This window comes from Pollachius pollachius (assembly GCF_949987615.1).
Source record: "Pollachius pollachius genome assembly, chromosome: 8".
In the NCBI taxonomy this organism is placed as follows: domain Eukaryota; kingdom Metazoa; phylum Chordata; class Actinopteri; order Gadiformes; family Gadidae; genus Pollachius; species Pollachius pollachius.
The window spans coordinates 6340808-6359763 of NC_136941.1; the positions used below are offsets into that span (position 1 = coordinate 6340808).

Below are 18956 nucleotides of genomic sequence, written 5' to 3' on the forward strand. Positions count from 1 at the left end.
GAAAATGTCATCGCTTGAGGTTACACAAGTCAAGGCGAGACAGTGACGAGGCATGGTCATTTTCTCATTAGGAAGCGTGTACGGGGGATCTCATTACTTATTAATATTACTTTATTACGCAAGAGATTTATAATTTATTCGTGCATTATTCATTGGGTAGCTTCAATACCATTGATCCCCCAACCCCTAGCCTACAGCAAACTTTTAGCCAGCCAGGATTGACATCGCCAAGGGCCTGACTAACATTAGACCTCCCTGCCATACAAGCATACAAGCAGAATCCTAATAGAGCACACATCATGCGTGGTGATTCAACTTCTTGTGTGTTTAATCTAAACCCTTTTTTTTCCCAGCTGCTAATGCTTTATGAGGAATATTCTCTCTTATCCGTTTCTTGGCAGTCGTTAATAGTTATAGTTATAGAGTAATAGTTACAGAGGCAGGGAAACACAGTATACAAACAGCTTATTATTCAAGTATTTGGCTGGTTGGTTAAGACCCCAGGTTACCTGTTGACATTGTCTTTGCCCAGATGTAAATCTGAAACTGGGCAGCTGGTGAGCCATTGACATCCATTATATTGTTTCATAATAGATGTCAATTTGTTTTTTATTATATTCCAAACGAGACTCTAGCCGCTCCCATAGCTGTGTTTTGTCCAACCGAGGTAAGCGCATGCTAATCACCCGGACTAGCAGCTCTCTGAAGTAGTGGCCAAAAACAAACCACAAGTTTGGATTCTGTGTTTCGTGCCACTGCTCATGCTGGCCAACAGCTAGCATGCTGTGCAAAGATAGTGGCTTTGTTGTAAGCGGTGTCATCATTTTAGAACACAGTCTACACAGTGAGAGGGGCACATGCATCCACACACACACACACACAGATTCACACATTCCCATATCTACACATAGAGATACACTAATCCACACATATAAAAATGCACACAAATACAGACACTTGTATAGACACACAAACATCTACCCCCCCCCCCCCCCTACGAAATCCCTCCTAGCACTTGAAACACTGAGCTGGATTAGCACTTGAAACACTGCAGCGTGGGAACCACTTCCTTGCCTGCAGCTCCTTGAAGACCCCCTCCTGAGGGGGGGGGGGGGGGGGCTTCAGAGGACAGGGGGCATTCTATCAGGAATCATGTGAATCAATTGAATTGTTTCACTTCCTGGAAGAGGAGAGAAAGAGAGAGAGTGGGTTGGACACGTGAGCCTTGAGGAAATCCCTCTAAATAACCACTGATTGCGAATTGGAGAAACAAAAACAGTGTGTACTTCAATCTCCATCTAAGTGCTGTGGTTGTACATTGAGGTTCCCCCATCCAGGAGCTGTTTTGTCCTATTGTTGTGTAAGTGCGGATACACTTAAAGAACAAGTGAAGATCTGGTTGATTAAATCTTTGTAGCCGTCTCTCCTGGCTTCCCTAAAACTTCCTCTACCAACGTAGTTGTCAAAATCCCTGTTACTGATTCAGCCAAAGAGCTTTAGGGGTTGGCGCCCATCAGTGGCGGCTGGTGATCAAAAAAGGATGGTGGGGCACAGTAATAGACAGGGGGTCTGGGTTCCCCCCCCCCTCCCATAAAAAAAAAATAATCTAATAGATTTGATTTCCTGTATTCTGGTGCATTTTGGAGATGGCCACTACCTATTTACCTACTATTCATTCAGATTCATAGCCTACATCCTGACTTGCAGGGCCTGGACAAGCTTGCAATGCATATACAAACCTGCTTCATGGCCATTCCACCAGCCATTGCTATTTGACCCATTGTTGTTATTCTGATATTGAGACCAATCATGATCAATGTCCTATAGCGTCCATTTTTGTGAGTCTCAATGTCTACTTCAAATGCAGTTAGAAATATGGGACAGTTGCTTCATTTTCTTTATATGCTACAGGCCGAAAGACTAAATTAATATGTAACTTGCTCCTTTTAAGCATAACATTGCTTGGGAAGTCCAATTCCTCCACTGAAAAGGGTGGAAAGTGCTTACAACTCCCTGCTAGTTAGCGATCTATCTGTTCTCTACATGTAGTTGTGTTGCGCGAATGCTGCTGAGGGAGGTAGCCTATTTGATTGATTCGCTGAATTGTCCAACCATGTCGTGATAACAAAAAAGTAAAGCGATATCATTGGCCTGGGGTGCACACTGGTGCGACCCGAGGGCGAATTTTCTTGCGCCAATGAAAAGCTGTCTGCTTGATAGACAGCAAAAAGTTAGCGAGCTTACATTGACTCCAACGTGGCCGGCGCCCCTGACTTGGAGGAGGGCTTTATTTCGAATGACCAATAACTAGCCTAGCCCAAATCATTGACGTTCAGACGCATTTAAATGGTTGATGGCAGTGACATCACATGATATCACACAATTAAACGAGGATAAACGCTATGTATTTTTGTTGATTTATTTTGTATTGGTAATAGTTGATTAATAGTTGGCAGATATATTCAAGTTAATATTTCACGGAGGGGCGGCGCCCTAGCGCCCTCTATTGACCCACCGCCACTGGCGCCCATGCTACGAATGTAAACAAGGGCCATTATAGCATTTTGGACCAAAAGTAGGACAGAAGGGAGTTTGTGGACAAAATAACTGTGAAAGTATTTTACAACCGTCTTATCATAAAGGAAAATGCTCTTTATTGCTATTGTAGCACATTTGCGGAAGGCCTGTTATCGCAAAGTACTCCTTTGGCTCTTGGACAAAGAAGTGCTTCGACAAATGGTAAAAGATGGCCAGGAGAGAGAGTTACGATGGTTTGATCACCCAGACTGTTATTGTCCAAAAAGAAAAAAGAAAAAAAGACCAATACTATACCATACTATACAAAAAAAAAAGCTTCACAACACCAACCAATCTTAGCATTGTTTTCTAGACAGATACTATCTATCTTTCATCGTGGGCAGCCGGTGACTCTCTCCCCTGGAGTTGGCCCTTACCAGAGATCTACTCCCTCCTCTCCAGCTTGATGAGGATGCCGTTAGATGGCCGCAGGATTAGCTCTGCGAAGGGGTGGAGCTCCTCCCGTTTCTGACATGCCTCGATGTTGAAGGAGCGCAAGATGGACGCCAGAACCACTTTCTCCTCCATCATGGCAAAACGCTGGCCTGCGCACGGATCCAAAAAAAGAACAACGATTCAAACCAGATTTTTAACAAACACACAAACATTATCACGACTCACTCATGACACGTGGTCCTTTTCCACTCTTCCACTCTTCCCCCTTCTCAGCAAGAGTTATTTTAAGAGCAGAGCGTCGTTACAAACTCATGTCGCTACATTTCCATTTCCATTTAGGGGATTTAGCTGACGCTTTTATCCAAAGTGTCTAACCATTCATTCACACATTCCCACACCGACGGCGGAGTCAACCACGCACGGCGACAGCCAGCTCGTCAGGAGCAGTCAGGGAGAGGCGTCTTGCTCAGAGACACCTCGACACTCAGCCAGGAGATCGAACTAGCTACATCAAAGGCATCAACATTTACGTCATCCAACAGCCTGTCTAGCAGATTGAAACCAATCCACCATATAACCCCAGCGACCCCCTCCGCTCTTACCGATGCAGTTCCGAAGGCCAGCAGAGAAGGGTATGTATGCGTATGGGGGTCTGCCGACGGAGTTCTCTGGCAGGAAGCGCTCTGGCTGGAATTCCTCGGGGTTGGGGAAGTAGCGGGGGTCCCGATGGAGGGCGTAGGTTAGGATGAGGGCGTTGGCTCCTTTGGGCACCTTGAAGCCGTCTGCAGGCACAGACACAGGTGGAAGATTGGGGTCACGCTCAAAATGGCCGCCAGTTGTGATACATTGTGGCACGTGTTTATTTATTATCAAATTACTATATAGTCATTGATGAGGAAGTGAAGAGGCACTTTATTAATCCTAGATGGGAAACGTGGGTGTTACAGCATTAACACAGGACAGTATTATAATTAAATGACATCACATTTCATTCATTTTGCTGACACGTTTATTGAAAGCGACTCACAATAAGTGCATTCAACCATGAAAATACAACCCCTTCACACCCTGTCCTTTCCACCTGGGAGTTGAACACACGCACCACTTATACATCATCCACCCGCCCCCCCCGAAGAACTGCAGAGCTTTTGTGTTTCATACTTACTAATGACGATGTCGTCACAGAGTGTCCGGGCGAAGAAGGGCACTGAGGGGAAGATCCTCAGGGACTCCTTGATGACGCAGTCTAGGTACTTGAGCTCCTTCAGGTCCTCCATAGTAATGGGTCGTTTGGACCCGCCTGAGCAGAGGGGCAAAGTGTCAAGCCCATTACCGGTGATTCATAATGTAGCAGTGTGATGCTGTGGCGCTAGGTTAGAAGCAGATACCCTTGTTTAAAGTTCTATTACTAGATATGCAGGGGTCTCTTATTTTGAAGGAGCAGATTGGCCAAATTAAGTGAAATTCGGGAATGTGTTAGTTTGCGCTCTCTGTTTTGCTGACTTTGAAAGAGAAGAAGATGCAAGGCTGGTGAGTATAAATACGACATCATCTACCCGGTCGTCGAAGTGTCTTCAATTAAAATACACAACACAGAGTGAACCCCGCTACAATAATATCATTTTTTTCTTCAAATTTCTTTATTAGGAATAACCACTTGAGATGAACCCATCTTGTTTTCAAGATGAAAAGGGGTTTGCCTGTTACCAACTATCTGTCATATTACTAGGTGGGCAGCCAGTCCAAGACAGATAATCCATCTTTTCTGATAATCTCACAGGGCTTGTATGACCTTGTGAGACCATCCTGATATTCAAGTATGCCCTTTGCAATGGATTTCAGTCTGGCCGTGGCCTCGGCAGCAATTCATTTCCACATGTAGGCGCATCAGAATATTGTGCTATAAACTTGAGCCAATCAGATTCAATAACTAAGTGAATTTGATTAATTTAGTTGCTATCTTGTCGAATCCGGTTGGAAGTAAAACAAAAACATCTTCCCTTCCGAGAAATGTTCAAATGTAAGCTTACCATTAACATCGTTATTCAGTCAGTTTCGGATGGCTCTATCGATTTTTACAATTCATTTTGGCTCTGCTCTTGTTTATTTGGATTCAGCAGACTGCAGCGTTCTTATCAGTTTGTAATCTTGGGAGAGGATTTTAACGGGCTGGAGGCCAGACTGATCTTCAGAGAGAAACCGAATGTGAACTTGTGAGATCAGGATTGCCTCACAAGGTAAACATTTCTACACTAATATGCCTGAAATTTACGCAAACGCGAACATAACGAGAGATGTGCTGTGTTGTGTACAAACGAGTCCTGGAATTTAGGTGAATGCTTGGAATGCAGCTCTGGCCTCTGGCCTCACATTCATCATATAACTTTTCAAGGCACAAGAGCAGAACCAGAGGTGGTGGGGAATGTTTGCATCGCACCTGCTCTTGCCACAGGCTATTCTGTTTTACATTTTGGAACAAGAGCGTGGAACAACCTCCACACGGCCCGAACTAAACAAACACAGTTTGTTTTGGCACACATTTCCTGGGTGCTTATTTACACATAAACCTATACCTCAATCTTCTCTACCTCTGATCCTCTTTCTCTCTCACTCTCGCTCGCTCATTCTCTCTGTCTCCCCCGAGAGGAAACGGGTCTCATCAGCGATGAGTAAGAGGAGGGGGCCCCGTGGGTCATGGAAACAGGTGATGTCAAGAACGTGAGAAGGTGAGAGGAGCCATTATGTTTATTTTAAAATCTGTTTTTACCGAAAACCTCCTCGAGCTCCAGATGTACCTTCCTCTGCACCTCTGGGTGTGAACCCAGCAGGTGCACGGCCCAGTTCATGGCGGCGGCGGTCGTGTCATGGCCCTTGGGGGACGAAAAATAAACACAATATTGGAGGAAAGCAAGAGAGGTGTGAGGTGATTTCCCCTGAAATGTCCCCTAGGCATCGGTGAGCAAGACGCTCTGACCCCCCAACTTGCACGACTTAGATCTGAGATCATTAAGCCGCTTTGGATAAAAGTGTCCGCTAAAGGGTAGTGTATCGACTAGGGGTTTTCCACACTCAGCCGAAAGGTACTGTCTTCAATCCCCAAAGTCCAAAGCCTAACCTGTAGGCATCCTTGAGCAAGATGCCTAACCCCTACCAGTTCCTTCATAACACAGATGACACACACACACACACGTGGCGCTCGCACGGTCGTAGCTTATTGTCTCATTGGCAGGCCAAACTCTCTGGGCGGGCAAGGCAGAGAAAGCGGAGGAGCTTGGCCCCTTATGACGACATATGGGGCCACATTCCAAATCAGCGCGTCTGAGCTTTCATTTTTTCAAAGGCGAGCAGGATACCTAGTGCTCGTTTTACACCGAACGCAAGTTTTAGCCACTGGGGGACGATAGAACTCATATTAATGTTAGAAAACCTCATAAAGTGAGATTTTCATGCCATTGGACCTTTAAGTTTATCGTCTCAGTTAGTCTATTTGAAACTCTTTGATGCCACGCCAGATGCACCGGTCTTGGTCATCCAGATGTTAACTGCATCATCCAGGTGCACAGCATAAGACAAGTACTTCCAATACAAGTTAACTTTTTAAAGGCTGAAAGCTTTTGGTCGTTCACAAATCTAGTGGGCTCAGTGTAGGGCTTCCCAGGAGCAGGTTGGTACAGGACTCTGGTCTTCTTTGTGCTGATTATTAGGGCAAAGGCCTGAGAGTAAGGGGTCATACTGGGCTGTCCTGCAGTTCTTCATTTAATGTAGCAGCCAGAGCACAGTCATCAGCAAACAAAAGTTATCGAATAGTGACTTCCTGTTTTGGCTTGTATCCTCCGCAGATTGAAAGCCCGCCGTCAAAACCATAGACGAGGCTTAACCCAGTGTTGTTGTTTTGAGTGTGTCTGGCAGCACGGAAGACATCACCCTGCTCAAGAGCATTGGCACAATGACCCCCTCGTATCACACCATTTTACGAACTCCACATGCCATTGTGATTTCGCATTGTACCGATGAACTTGTCTGGACACCTGTATTTGGTCTTGATTTCTTTATGTGCCCCCTGGCATTTTTCTCTTCTTTCCCTCATCTGCTCCTTTCCAGTATTGGCTAGCCAGGTCTCAATAAGGGCAGGAAAATCCACATTGAGTCCAGCAACCTCATCTCAGCCCATGAGGCAGCTACCTCATCTCAGCCATAATGGCCGATTAATGAATGTTTTTTCTTTCTCTTTTTGGTTATTGTGTTTTGTTCAAAGGACTTTGAGTTTCATATCTTAAGTATTTTTATACATTTTATTCATCAGAACTTTAATATATTTTGCTGTTCTTTTCTACGGAACCCGTAGAGGGACATGGGGTAAAAAAATAAATGACGTTTCTCATGAGCATGAGAAAGTAGGCTGTCTGGTGCTCACGAGAAAGTGTCTGGTGCTCACGAGAAAGTGTCTCGTGAGCACGAGAAAGTATCTCGTGAGCACGAGAAAGTAGGCCTATCTTGTATGCATATCACTGGCAGTGTGCTTGTGCGTGTGCGTGTGTGTGTGTGTGTTGGTGTGTGAGTGTGAGTGACATCAGCGAGTGAGTGGACGAGCGAGGAGAGCGAGCGGTAGTGTGCGTGTCAGTTTAGTAAAGTAATGAACGAGTCCGGTTGTGTGTCAGAATAAAGTACCCAGCCTGTCAAGAATCGGTGGCCGCTTCATTCCGACCATATTCCGACCTTATAGCAGACCCACTGCCGGTCAAAGTGAAGGGTGTTGCCCCCGAGAGAGCATCAGCCCTGGAGGGAACACACACACACACACCAACACACACACACACACACACACACACACACACACACACACAGCCAGTGATATGCGTACGAGATAGGCCTACTTTCTCGTGCTCACCAGATACTTTCTCTTGCTCACGAGAAACACTTTTTTACACTCTTTTTTACCCCATTTCCCTTTACGGGTTCCGTACTTTTCTGTTGTGACAATAAAACAATCAAATAAAGTTTCTTTTTAAACTGCATTACCTTATTATTTTAGTGAGGACCCAATGTTAGGGAAATCTGTTTATGTTTTATGTTACCCGTTTCTGGAATTTCTTTTTGAAATATATATCGGCTGATATATCGGAATTTTCTAATCACCAAATATTTGTATCGGTATCGGCCTTAAAAATCCTTAATCTGTCGGGCTCTAACAGATACACTTGGGCACTTACACATTCTCCCACACACACGCTTACCCCTAAACAAATACACAAACCCACACACACACCCACACCAAGGTGGCTCCTAGAAACTCCTCACCTCGAACATAAAGGTGTCCACCTCCTCCTGGATATCCCTGTGGGTCAGCTTGTTCCCTCCCTCATCCACTGTCTTCAGGAGCATGTCCAGGAAGGCCCGCCTATTCCTGGTCCCGTTCCCCGGAACACTGTCAGAGTCCTCCTCCTCCAAACGGAGGTGGTCTGCCCTCTCATGAATCACCTGGAGGGTGAAAGAGAGACATAGAGGCAATGTCCTGGGGCTGCCCATCCTCAATAAACCACTCTTTCACGCTTGACTCTCTTTCCCGCTCCAGTCCGTCTTGGATAATAGGTGTGGAATGAGATCTGGGTTGTTCGTGGGTAGGGAGGGGTTGAATACATGATTTATTCTTCAAAACTAAATTACCGGACCCACATGATCAAATCGCCAGTCATATGAGCCTCCTTAGGCTAGTCCTTAGGCTCCTGTTGGCTATCAAATGACTCGTTGGAAGTCTTGGAAGTTGGAGTGTCCCCAATACCAGATACAGCTTCTTCTATTTATTCTTTCCTCCTCTAACACTGTGTTAACAGTGGAGATAGCACTCACGTTGGAGGTGACTTCATGGAGGGTCTTCAGTCTCCGGTTGTGCTCCAGCCCCTCGCCGAAAAGGTTGTAGCTGACGTCCCACCAGAACCAGGGCATCTTCTGCCTCCGCGTGATGATGTCGCTCATCCTTGGAAAGTGAGAGTGAAAAACGTCATGAGAAACGTCATGAAAGGCTTCAAATGCATCATTGTGAGGCCTTTTGTTGTGTGTGTGTGTGTGTGTGTGTGTGTGTGTGTGTGTGTGTGTGTGTGTGTGTGTGTGTGTGTGTGTGTGTGTGTGTGTGTGTGTGTGTGTGTGTGTGTGTGTGTGTGTGTGACTCACTTGTACACACTCTGGACATAATGGGATTCTGAATTACTTTGGGCATACATTTTCTTTCCCATTGCAGTTTCTGAAAGACATTCAATTCAAAATTGGGGTTATCTCAGCCATGGTTGAGAAGGAATTGGGGAAAAGGAACTTTGGCTTTGACTCACTGAAGTACATGAACTGCGACATGGAGGAGAAAGGGATTGTCTCCCGCCGAAGCCCCGTTGCCCGACGCCCGCTGCCGCGAGGCACCACAGCCACGAAGCACCACCGCCCGGCAGCGGGCAGCCGGCAGCGGGCAGCGCGCGGTTCAGTCTACTTCAGATTGATGTGGAAGAACTAGAGACGTCGGAGAGCCCGACGCAGTTCATTGTGATTCATAATATTGTCTGGAGGCGCACACAGCTTTTGGCAGTCATAATATGTATTATCAGAATCAGAATCAGAATCTCTTTATTGTCAATGCACAAAGTGCAACGAAATTGGGGTAAAGGCTCTCAAAATAAGTGCTTTTTTAAAAGAAAAATTAAATGAGAAAAGTTTTTTTTTTTAAATATATATATATATATATATATATAGAATGTTAAAGAACTCAAAAACAAATATATGTATTTTAAAATGTCAGCCAATTTTAAAGGTCAGATTGGTATGATAATGCAATAATTTATAATTCTGCATTATTTAGAGAAATAACAGCTCTGGAGTAGAAACTGTTTTTTAGTTTGTTTTTGATCTGATTGCCCTATAGGGCCTCCCAGAGGGCAACAGTTCAAACAGGTCATGGCCTGGGTGGGATGAGACCCTCAGGATGCTATGAGCTCTCCTGAGGCAGTGTCTATTGTAGACATCCTCAAGAGAGAGAAGAGGACATCCAATAACTTTTTGTGCCGTTTTTATGACCCTCTGGAGCGCTTTCCTCTCAGCTGCAGTGTAACTGGCAAACCACAGTGAGATGCCGTAGCTTAGGACAGTCTCAATGTAATATGATATAGATATCTATGTATTATATATTATTTAGATATACATAGACCTCCTGGATTGTAATGCAAGTGTTGTACACTTCTTTGTTATTTGGATAACCGTTCTGCTTTTGGTGTTATGGAGCATAACACGTCAGACTTTCGTCTCTGGTATTTCCACAACGAGACTCGTAGTGGGGGTTATCTCAGCCATGGTTGAGAAGGAGGAAACTTTCGCTTTGACTCCCTGAAGTACATGAACCACGACATGGAGGAGAAAGGGATTGTGGCCTGGCCCGCGAATGTCTCCCGCTTGAGCCCCGCTTCCCGCTGCCGAGGGACCACCGCCTCGGCGCTGCCAGCTGCAGGAGGCGGTGGTGCCTAAGCGCTGCCCGCTGCCTAGGCGGTGGTCCCTTGGCAGCGAGGCTCCGGCGGGAGACAACCGCGGTGAACAATCTTGGGCAACAATCCCTTTCTCCTCCATGTCGTGGTTCAGTCTACTTCAGATTGATGTGGATGTGGAAGAACCAGAGACGTCGGAGAAACCGACGCGATCGTTTGAGATTCGTAATATCGTCTGGAGGCGCACACAGCTTTTGGCCGTGATAATATGTATTATATGATATAGATATCTATGTATAATATGATATTATTTAGATATAGAGCTCCAGGACTCCCGCCGGAGCACCCGGAGTGTTCTAGAATATTTACAGAACATGGCCAAAGGTTGTGTGCGCCTCGCCATTGCGATACATCCACTGGTGGTTGGTACCATGGTACCATGGCCGCAAGCTGCTCAGGGCCACACCCCCACCCTCCTCCTTGACCCGCCTCTCTCCTTCTCATTTGTATTAAAGCTACAGACACCGAAACGGCGCGTTTGGGGAAAGCTCAATGTGCGACTAGCTCGTAGTGGCTGTAATTCTGCACCACGTCTGAATTTCGGGATCGTCTTCAAATACTTTGTTAGGGGCTCACTAATATCTATATTAAAGCTTCCATAAAGTAGCGTGCCATGGGACCTTTAAGCTGGCCTCCTCACCACAGATGATGTCCAGCGCACACAGGGTAATGGTTTGGAAGCAGTCAAAGGGGCCCTCCCCCACCTCCATGTCCAGCTTCTCCACAAGGATGTCCGCCTGCTCGTTCATCACTTCCAGGAACTCCAACAGGATGGAGAAGTGGAAGGTAGGAGTCAGCATCTTTCTTCGCTGGCGCCACTTAGGCCCGGTGCTGTCCAGAGAAGGGGAGCCATGGTCAACTTAAGGCCACTTGACTCGACGTGATACGATTTGGCCATTTGGATATCATTTTGTGAAGCATACTGTTTGGCTGTGTGGCTGGTTTAAGCAGCCTCACCTAGCCTTAGTCTGACCTCTTGGTCTCTGGGGCTGGGTGAGGCTGGTTTAACAGGTTAAACCAGCCATCCCCACACACACTCGGGGAGATCTCCTCCATGGCAGCATGGTCATTGGATCACCATTTTCCTCTACCACCGTCTTCAAACTCTACAATAAAGGGGTTTCCACCATCACCACACCACTGTGACCTTGTTCAGGAAGAGCCCAGTCAAAGCCACCTAGGTGGACTGGGGCAGCCACCCAGGTGACGTGTAGCAGCAAACATGCTACACATACAGTATATTCTCTGCATTACTCTGCAAAAGTCGTGAAAAGTGAATAGCAAACTATGAAATATAAATGACACGCATACCATGTCCGATTATTCAGATCTGGATCATGTGTGACAACACAACATTGTTGTGTACTGAAAAAGCCATATCTATTGTTATGTAAAACTTAGCTATGAGGTTTGACAATACCTCTACCCACCTCATGGGGGAGTTAATCCCACCACATGATGTATTCAGCATGGCAGTGTTACATACAACAACAAGCTTAATCTGTCCATGTAATCCCCAAAATAAATTTCGGGGATATGTTTTTGGGTTGGAAAAGCACAGAGATAAGATATAATGAGAGAAAGATCCAACTGGAAAAGGAAAGAAACGACTATCTAAATTATCTTGTGAAGAGTATTTAGCAAATTAAATGAGGTTACTTTACAGAAAAATGATGTGACCTGATAAAAAAGATTACAAATCGGCATATCTGGAAGCGGGGAAAATATCAAATGGTGCGCTCCATGCCACACAGGTCAGTGTGTGTACAATGCATTGCACTAGCATTGGTTCTGCGCATATTCTGCAAGTTCGGGGAGGCCATGGTGGTGGTTAAGTACAAGATAATTAAAGTAAGATAATTGATGTGTTCTCTCTAACACACAGTGCTAGTGATGTGATTCACCATGTGTAATAAAGTATGTAACGCGTTTTGAAAAAATGGTGTAATCTATGTTTCATTTTGTGATTAATTTGATATTGTCTGTTTCTGTTAATGCAGGGCCGCTGTGGTTGACAGTATTGTTTTTAATGTGATAGCATTCAGAATGGTACAGCATTTTGACAGTAGCAGTATAAAGTAGTCATGTGTTTGTCGCTGTACATACCTTGTAAGTAAACCTGTGCCCAGCCATGGGTGAAGAAAGCTGTATATGTGGGCCTTGTCCATGTGAACTGAGTTGTTCAGAAGAGCCTAACTCCATGTACAATAATAATAATAATTAAAATAAATTCAATATTATTGGTTTTGTATTGAATTATAGTACTGCATCCCATGCATAAAAGAACAGAACAGAAGTGAATGTACCTCAACCGTTTCTGGATGGTACAGCATCAGCATGGGGACCGGACCGAGCCATACTTTCAACAGTGGACTGCTACGGAACTTGTCTGTCGCCTCAACAAGTTGGTAGAAGAAATCTGGAAAATGCATTCAAACATATAGAACAGAACCGGCTGTGAATGTTCAAATCGATGCACCTTGAGAACACACGTCCCTGGCATTCGGGGGGGTTATAGGATCTTGCTCCAGGAAGCCTGGACGGCAAACTTCGTGGATCAAACGCAGTACCCGTTATAGGCTGGCCGTCGGAACACAACACTACACAACTTCCACCAGTTAATATCCATATCCATAGCCAACACCAGCCAGAATAACTGCATAAAGTACCATTGCAGAGGTACTTTTTCGATTCCCATTTAATGCAATGCCAGCAAACCGGACACAGCATGCTGAAAGAGAACGAGTGCTTAGCTTAGGTAATGCTATATAGGTAATAACCTGTGACTTCAGTTGTAGCTCCCAGCAATAAAACATGTTATGCATGTACCCCAAATGAACAGCTTTACCACACAGTCAACATAGGGATGATAACAGCGTATCAAGGCAGAGTGGTGGGGGTTCTGTCCCACTACTCCATAAATTGCTGAATAGTACCACATATTCGAGTCAAAACTGAAAAGAGTTTATCATACACATATCATTAAAGTGCTGGCACGAGTTAGACGTCTTGCTCAAGGCTGCCAACATTTGGGCTGCAGAACCTTTGGGCTGGGATTCAACACCTGCTATGCTAAAGTGCATTTGTTTTATAATCCAGGGGATCCTTGCTCTGTATATCTATCATATCTGTCATACACCCCTTGCCTAAACCCCTCTGCAGTTTCTAATCTCAGTGAGTCTCTTTGGTTCCTCACCTCCAGATTTTTTTTTCAGAATCAGCGCGTGTCCAATGAAGGGGTACGAGGTTCCGACCTCTGGAATACTCTTCAGCTGATAAAACTGGAGAAGGTGTCCTATGAGCAGGCGGTACGTTGAGTAGCTCAGGATAGCCAGGAAAACACTGGTTGCGACTACAGACACTGAAAGATCATTCAGCAAAAATGCCATATTCACACTCATAGCATGTCTGAGGGGAAATAGCGTGTCAGGAAGTACGCCTGCCCAGGATATATGCTGTTATCTTTTGCATTTGGCAGTTCAACTCTTGGAACTGTAGCCTACCTTTGGCCACATAAGGTCTTTACCTTAATGCCTTATCTCATCAATGACGTACATAATGTAGTATGTTATTGTGCCGCCTTCAAAACGGTCGGATTTTCGGACCTTAAGCTCGGAGGAAAGTGCTCTGAACACTCTGCTGGGTCGGAGATTTCGCTCGGAATTTCGTGCGGAAGTACTTCCACGTTGCATTCTATCATCCTCATTTCCAGCTTCGGGGCGTTCCTGTTCGTCTTTGTGGCACAACGAGTCGGAGAACAACATGGACGCCACCACGGTAGCTGCCTCACTATTGCAGACCATTTTCAAACAACGGTGCGAGCTTGTAGTTCATCTCCAGGATGAGGCGAGAAAGAGAAACCGCAGACCCAATGGTATGTTCACACTTCAGTAGGTTTGGTCGTGTATAGACGTTTTTGCAGCGTTATAAAAAAAGCAACTTTAACTCGAAGGCTAGCAAACTAGCTACAGGTGTGCTAAAAACAATAGCGACGTTAACTGTTGTGATGCCCAAGCGTTGCTCTGTACTTCTATTCTCTTCTATGTTACGCATTTCTTGTAACAGATTTAGAAGAAATAAATTTTAGAAGCTTAAGATAACGTTTGGCTAATGTGAATGTAACCTTTTTAAGGCAAAAAGTACAATGGACAAACTATTATTTTTAAATTATTTTCGTTATGAATAGATTCGTTGCCTTGTGATGTATGGAATAGAAACACAAAACTGAACATGGTTGCCGATATGAACTGTTATATTTCACGTTATCTATTAATCACAGTTTTCCTAATTTTCCCCTCCCTAACATAGGGATTTCTGGACATGGATACCTACACATTTTCCCGGCATTTCTGAATCCCAAGAACCCGGTTTGAGGTCCTTCAAAGGCACCTAGAGGAGGGTGGCCTGGAAAGTGACCACAACCAAGGGCCGCCTCTCCTGCCTATTGCCAAGATGGTGCTCATGTTCCTGTAGTACATGGCAAACCCGAACAGCTTCCGGGAGATATCTGACAAGTTCAACGTCTCTCGTTCATCAGCACACCGTGCCATACTCTGAGTGCTGACCATCATGTCCACCCTTGGATGGGCTCTGTCTCTTGGCCTACATGCTGTGAGAAGAGGGTGTCTACCACCATCTTCCAACGCACATGTGGCCTTGAGGGGGTCATTGGAGCGATTGGTGGCTGCCACATCAGGATCCAGAAGCCACCGGTCAGAGGATTCGACTACACGAACAGGAACTCCTACTGCTCTGTCCTCCTCCAGGGGATTGTTGATGCTGAAGGCCGCTTCATCAACGTCTTCACTGGGGTCCCTGGCAGAGTGCACGATGCCAAGCTGCCGCGGACCTCCTCATTTTTCGAAGAATGGCAGGAGAAGATGGGAGTACCGTCTGCTGGGGGATAGTGCTTACATCGGTCAGGCTTTTCCCCTTTATCGTCACCCCCCCGGCATGACAACGGGGCTCACAGATACAGAGCTGCGCAGCAACACCGACATAGTCCGGGGTAGTCGTCGTTGAGCAGGCATTTGGGAGGATGAAGTGCAAGTGGAGGCGCATGAGAGACTTGCAGAACACGTGCATCTTCACTGTGGTGAAGATCATCTTGGCTGCATGTTACCTTCACAACTTTGCCCAAGGTGCCACGATAGGTTGTGATGAACACCCAGAAGGGTGTCCAAGAGAGGGAGCTGGTAACGGGGAGTGGTGTTCCGGCAATTTTTTAGTTACGTTAAATGAAAGATGCTTCTATCTAGTTCCCATTTTCTGAATTGTTTTACTTGTATGATGTATATTGCTCCCATTATTCCTGCATTTTGTAATAAAAGTGTTTGACCATAAAATGTGTCGTTGTTATAATCCAGTTTATTTAATGGGTGGAAATGAAAAGGCTCGGGTATTACAGTACAGGAATGACATTGTAGAAACAATTTAAGTGAATGTGTCTGAAAGCCTAACACTTTGTTTTCAGTGATTTTACTTAATTAGAGAATTAATTAAGTAGAGAATTAATTAAGTGATTTTACTTAATTAGAGAAATCTTTGGCCACAACTCGTTTGCAGTGAGGTGCCGTTGTAACTGAACAAGCTTGGGTGACATTCAAGCAGACTTTTTAAGAGACACCATAAAAATGCAAAACACTAAACTGGGTGCCCCCAGCCCATTCTGCCGTCGATTTGAATCGCCCTGCAGAAGGGTCTGGAGAAGAGCAATACATTTCTTTCTGCTCCCGATACGTTTTTGCGGGAGCCGATCACCAAGCTGGCTTTTTCCTCTGGCGCGCTATTAGCTCGTTTAACACAATGACGACAGGGAAGCGATGGCAAGCAGCCAATTGCGTACAGAGTCAGTTGAACTATGCCCGTTGGTCACGCCTCTTGTGCTGAAGAAAATGACAGCAGCTTCCCCAGACCAGCATGCAATCTATGATTGAGTTTGGTCTGGCAATAGCCAGGCTAGCAAAACACATCAAACTAGGAAGATTAACAAGGTTAATTAAACTTAAAATAGAAAGTTTAAGTAGTCAAATTCAATAATAGATTGAGTGCAGTACAAATAAAAGTGAAACTAAATGTTAATTTGACTTAAAATAGAGTTTGAATTCAATAAAAGATTGCATGCAAATAAAATACTTGAAAATATGAAATAGAAATAGAAACTATCTTGCTTAACAACTGGAGGAGCTTGCTCTGATCCTCCCTCATCGCCATCATCAATCTCTCAGAAGCAGCCGCCGCAGCAGCATCGGACCTCTCCAGGTAATCCAAAAGGTCGTCCTCCCTCTGCCGCTTACGCGAACTTGGGGTGTTGGAGGGTCTGGTGGGGACTTGCCGTGGAGGTGAACTGGCTGTAGAGGCATGAGACAGGGAAGAGGAGCTGGTGGGCTGCGCTGGTGAGAGAGCTCTGGTGGGCGGCGTGGAAAACGATCTGCTTGTTGTAGGCACTTGGGAGGGAGTACTGTTTTGCCGCCTCAGTTGTTCTGGCCAGTGTACCACCACCACACCAGCACCATCACTCCCCACAACCGGTGGGTCCATGTCATGGTTGCCCCCAAGAAGCTCGTCCATCTCTGAATAAAGAGATGTGTACAGGGCCCCTTCCTGTTAAGGCAATGTTAGTCTTTAATCTTCTTGTAGGCTTCCACCAGCGCCTGCCACTTTCGGGCCACCTTTTCCTGTGGGAATTGCTCCCCAAACTGTATGAGAAGCTTCCCTGCCATCTCCCATAACAGCTTCTTTGTGCTTTTTCCAAGCCTCAGCCGCCGGTTGAGTTCATTCAGGGACTTTGCAGGTCCCCTGCCCTCTAGTTCCACCCTCATAAGGGCGATGAGGAAGAGGGTCTGTGCTTTTGAAAATCCTTCATTCACCTGCAGTGTTGAAGGGGGTTGCACATTGCAGGTATCTGATTCATGAAAGAAACATGTCAGCACAGTACTTGCAGCACCCAGGGATGAATTACTGTTGAAGTATGCTCATGTCAACAGTGTAATGCTTCTTAACTCACCCGTGCAAGTGCAATCTGCAGGGTGCATGTTTGCGGCCACCCTGAGGCCCTCATCAACAAAATATCTGTTGTTTTTCAGGTACAGGTTGCCCTGAAAAACCACGGTCCTGTCCTGATCACTGAAGCAAACCATGCTCTGGTTGAGGAAGACTAAAAAGAAAAAGACAATGTATGTTACCGACTGCAACTTGAGTAGTATACAGTGAATGAACAACACAAAACTCTGAGGTGAAATCCACCCTACAGAAACACTTAGTGTGCGTTCACACCAAAAGCTGTACAGCGTTTTGAGCGATAAACGCCCATTCACTTTCTATTAGACATGAGCGATAAAGCAATAGGAGCGATAAAACGCTTGAGTGATAGCTTTAAAGCTGTAAAGCTGTAAATGAGAGTTTAAAACAGCTAAACTCTATGCAAATGAGCTAGTAGCCTTTAGGCTGTAAATGACCGCCAGCCAGTAGGAATGAGTTTAACATTGGGGGGACACATATCGGAAACCTGACAGATCCGTTAATGGTTTGAACAGTAATATGTCATAAATTAACAACACTGAAAAAATTCACAAATATATTTTATTCTACTAAAAAGATACATTTGTAAATGTAAAGGAAAACACATTTTGAATGATAGCAATGAACTGATAAATATCAAATCAATTTTTTAATTGCACGCTCAATCATCCAGTTTTTTAGAATAAGAACCGGTGACAAGACGCTGTGTTGCGCTTTCAAAATGAAATAAAATACTTTTCTCCCCCCGGTATAATTTTTAGGTGGGACAAATGCGCCCGTCTCCAATATTGGAGGGGACACGTTCCCTCTGTCCCCCGCTACGCCCTTGCCGCCAGCCAATCGGAATATAGATGTCTCTCGACGGGGTGGGTCCCAGTAAACAAACGCGAGACTTTAACCTCCACAGGTCAGTCCTTCCACCTGCAATACTTGTCTTTCCATTTTTGATGCAAAAACAACACAAAGGTTATTCCTCTACAAACACACACGCACACACAAACACAGGGTATAAAACCTATCTGGTCGCTAGGATCCACATCTGCAGATCACAGGAGCTCAGGTACGTACCTTGATACATCATGTATAAGAATCCATCACATACAGTGGGGCAAAAAAGTATTTAGTCAGCCACCAATTGTGCAAGTTCTCCCACTTAAAAAGATGAGAGAGGCCTGTAATTTTCATCATAGGAAAACCTCAGCTATGAGAGACAAAATGAAAAAAAAAAATCCAGATAATCACATTGTCTGATTTTTAAAGAATTTATTTGCAAATTATGGTGGAAAATAAGTATTTGGTCAATAACAAAAGGTCATCTCAATACTTTGTTACATGCCCTTTGTTGGCAATGACAGAGGTCAAATGTTTTCTGTAAGTCTTTTCAAGGTTTTCACACACTGCTGCTGGTATTTTGGCCGATTCCTCCATGCAGATCTCCTCTAGAGC

General features: G+C 45.1%; 1 protein-coding gene and 1 pseudogene across 2 annotated transcripts; one reads left to right on the forward strand and one right to left on the reverse strand.

Annotated features, from left to right (window-relative positions):
- On the reverse strand, positions 1-14121 carry LOC307079382 (cytochrome P450 4V2-like). Its single transcript, XM_079741687.1, has 12 exons — positions 13687-14121; positions 12797-12909; positions 12597-12682; positions 11131-11321; positions 9142-9211; positions 8821-8947; positions 8272-8451; positions 5741-5843; positions 4139-4273; positions 3576-3755; positions 2955-3122; positions 1-1180 (listed from the first exon to the last, which is right to left on the reverse strand). Exons 1-11 carry the CDS (start codon positions 13889-13891, stop codon positions 2962-2964), a joined length of 1551 nt encoding a protein of 516 aa, XP_079597813.1. The 5' UTR covers positions 13892-14121; the 3' UTR covers positions 1-1180; positions 2955-2961.
- Positions 14122-14942: 821 nt separating this feature from the next.
- On the forward strand, positions 14943-15808 carry LOC307079814 (putative nuclease HARBI1; annotated as a pseudogene). The gene has a single exon. The product of its transcript is annotated as a putative nuclease HARBI1 (transcript).
- The last annotated feature ends 3148 nt before the right edge of the window (positions 15809-18956 follow it).

Bases quoted from the DNA above. Each gene is read 5' to 3' on its own strand.
- LOC307079382 (XM_079741687.1), bottom strand. From the start codon at position 13,891: ATGAGTGTGAATATGGCATTTTTGCTGAATGATCTTTCAGTGTCTGTA. The intron at 8,452-8,820 runs GTGAGTGCTATC...TTCACCCTCCAG, and splicing joins TCCATGAAGTCACCTCCAAC to GTGATTCATGAGAGGGCAGA. The intron at 3,756-4,138 runs GTAAGTATGAAA...CTGTGCCTGCAG, and splicing joins CTGTGACGACATCGTCATTA to ACGGCTTCAAGGTGCCCAAA.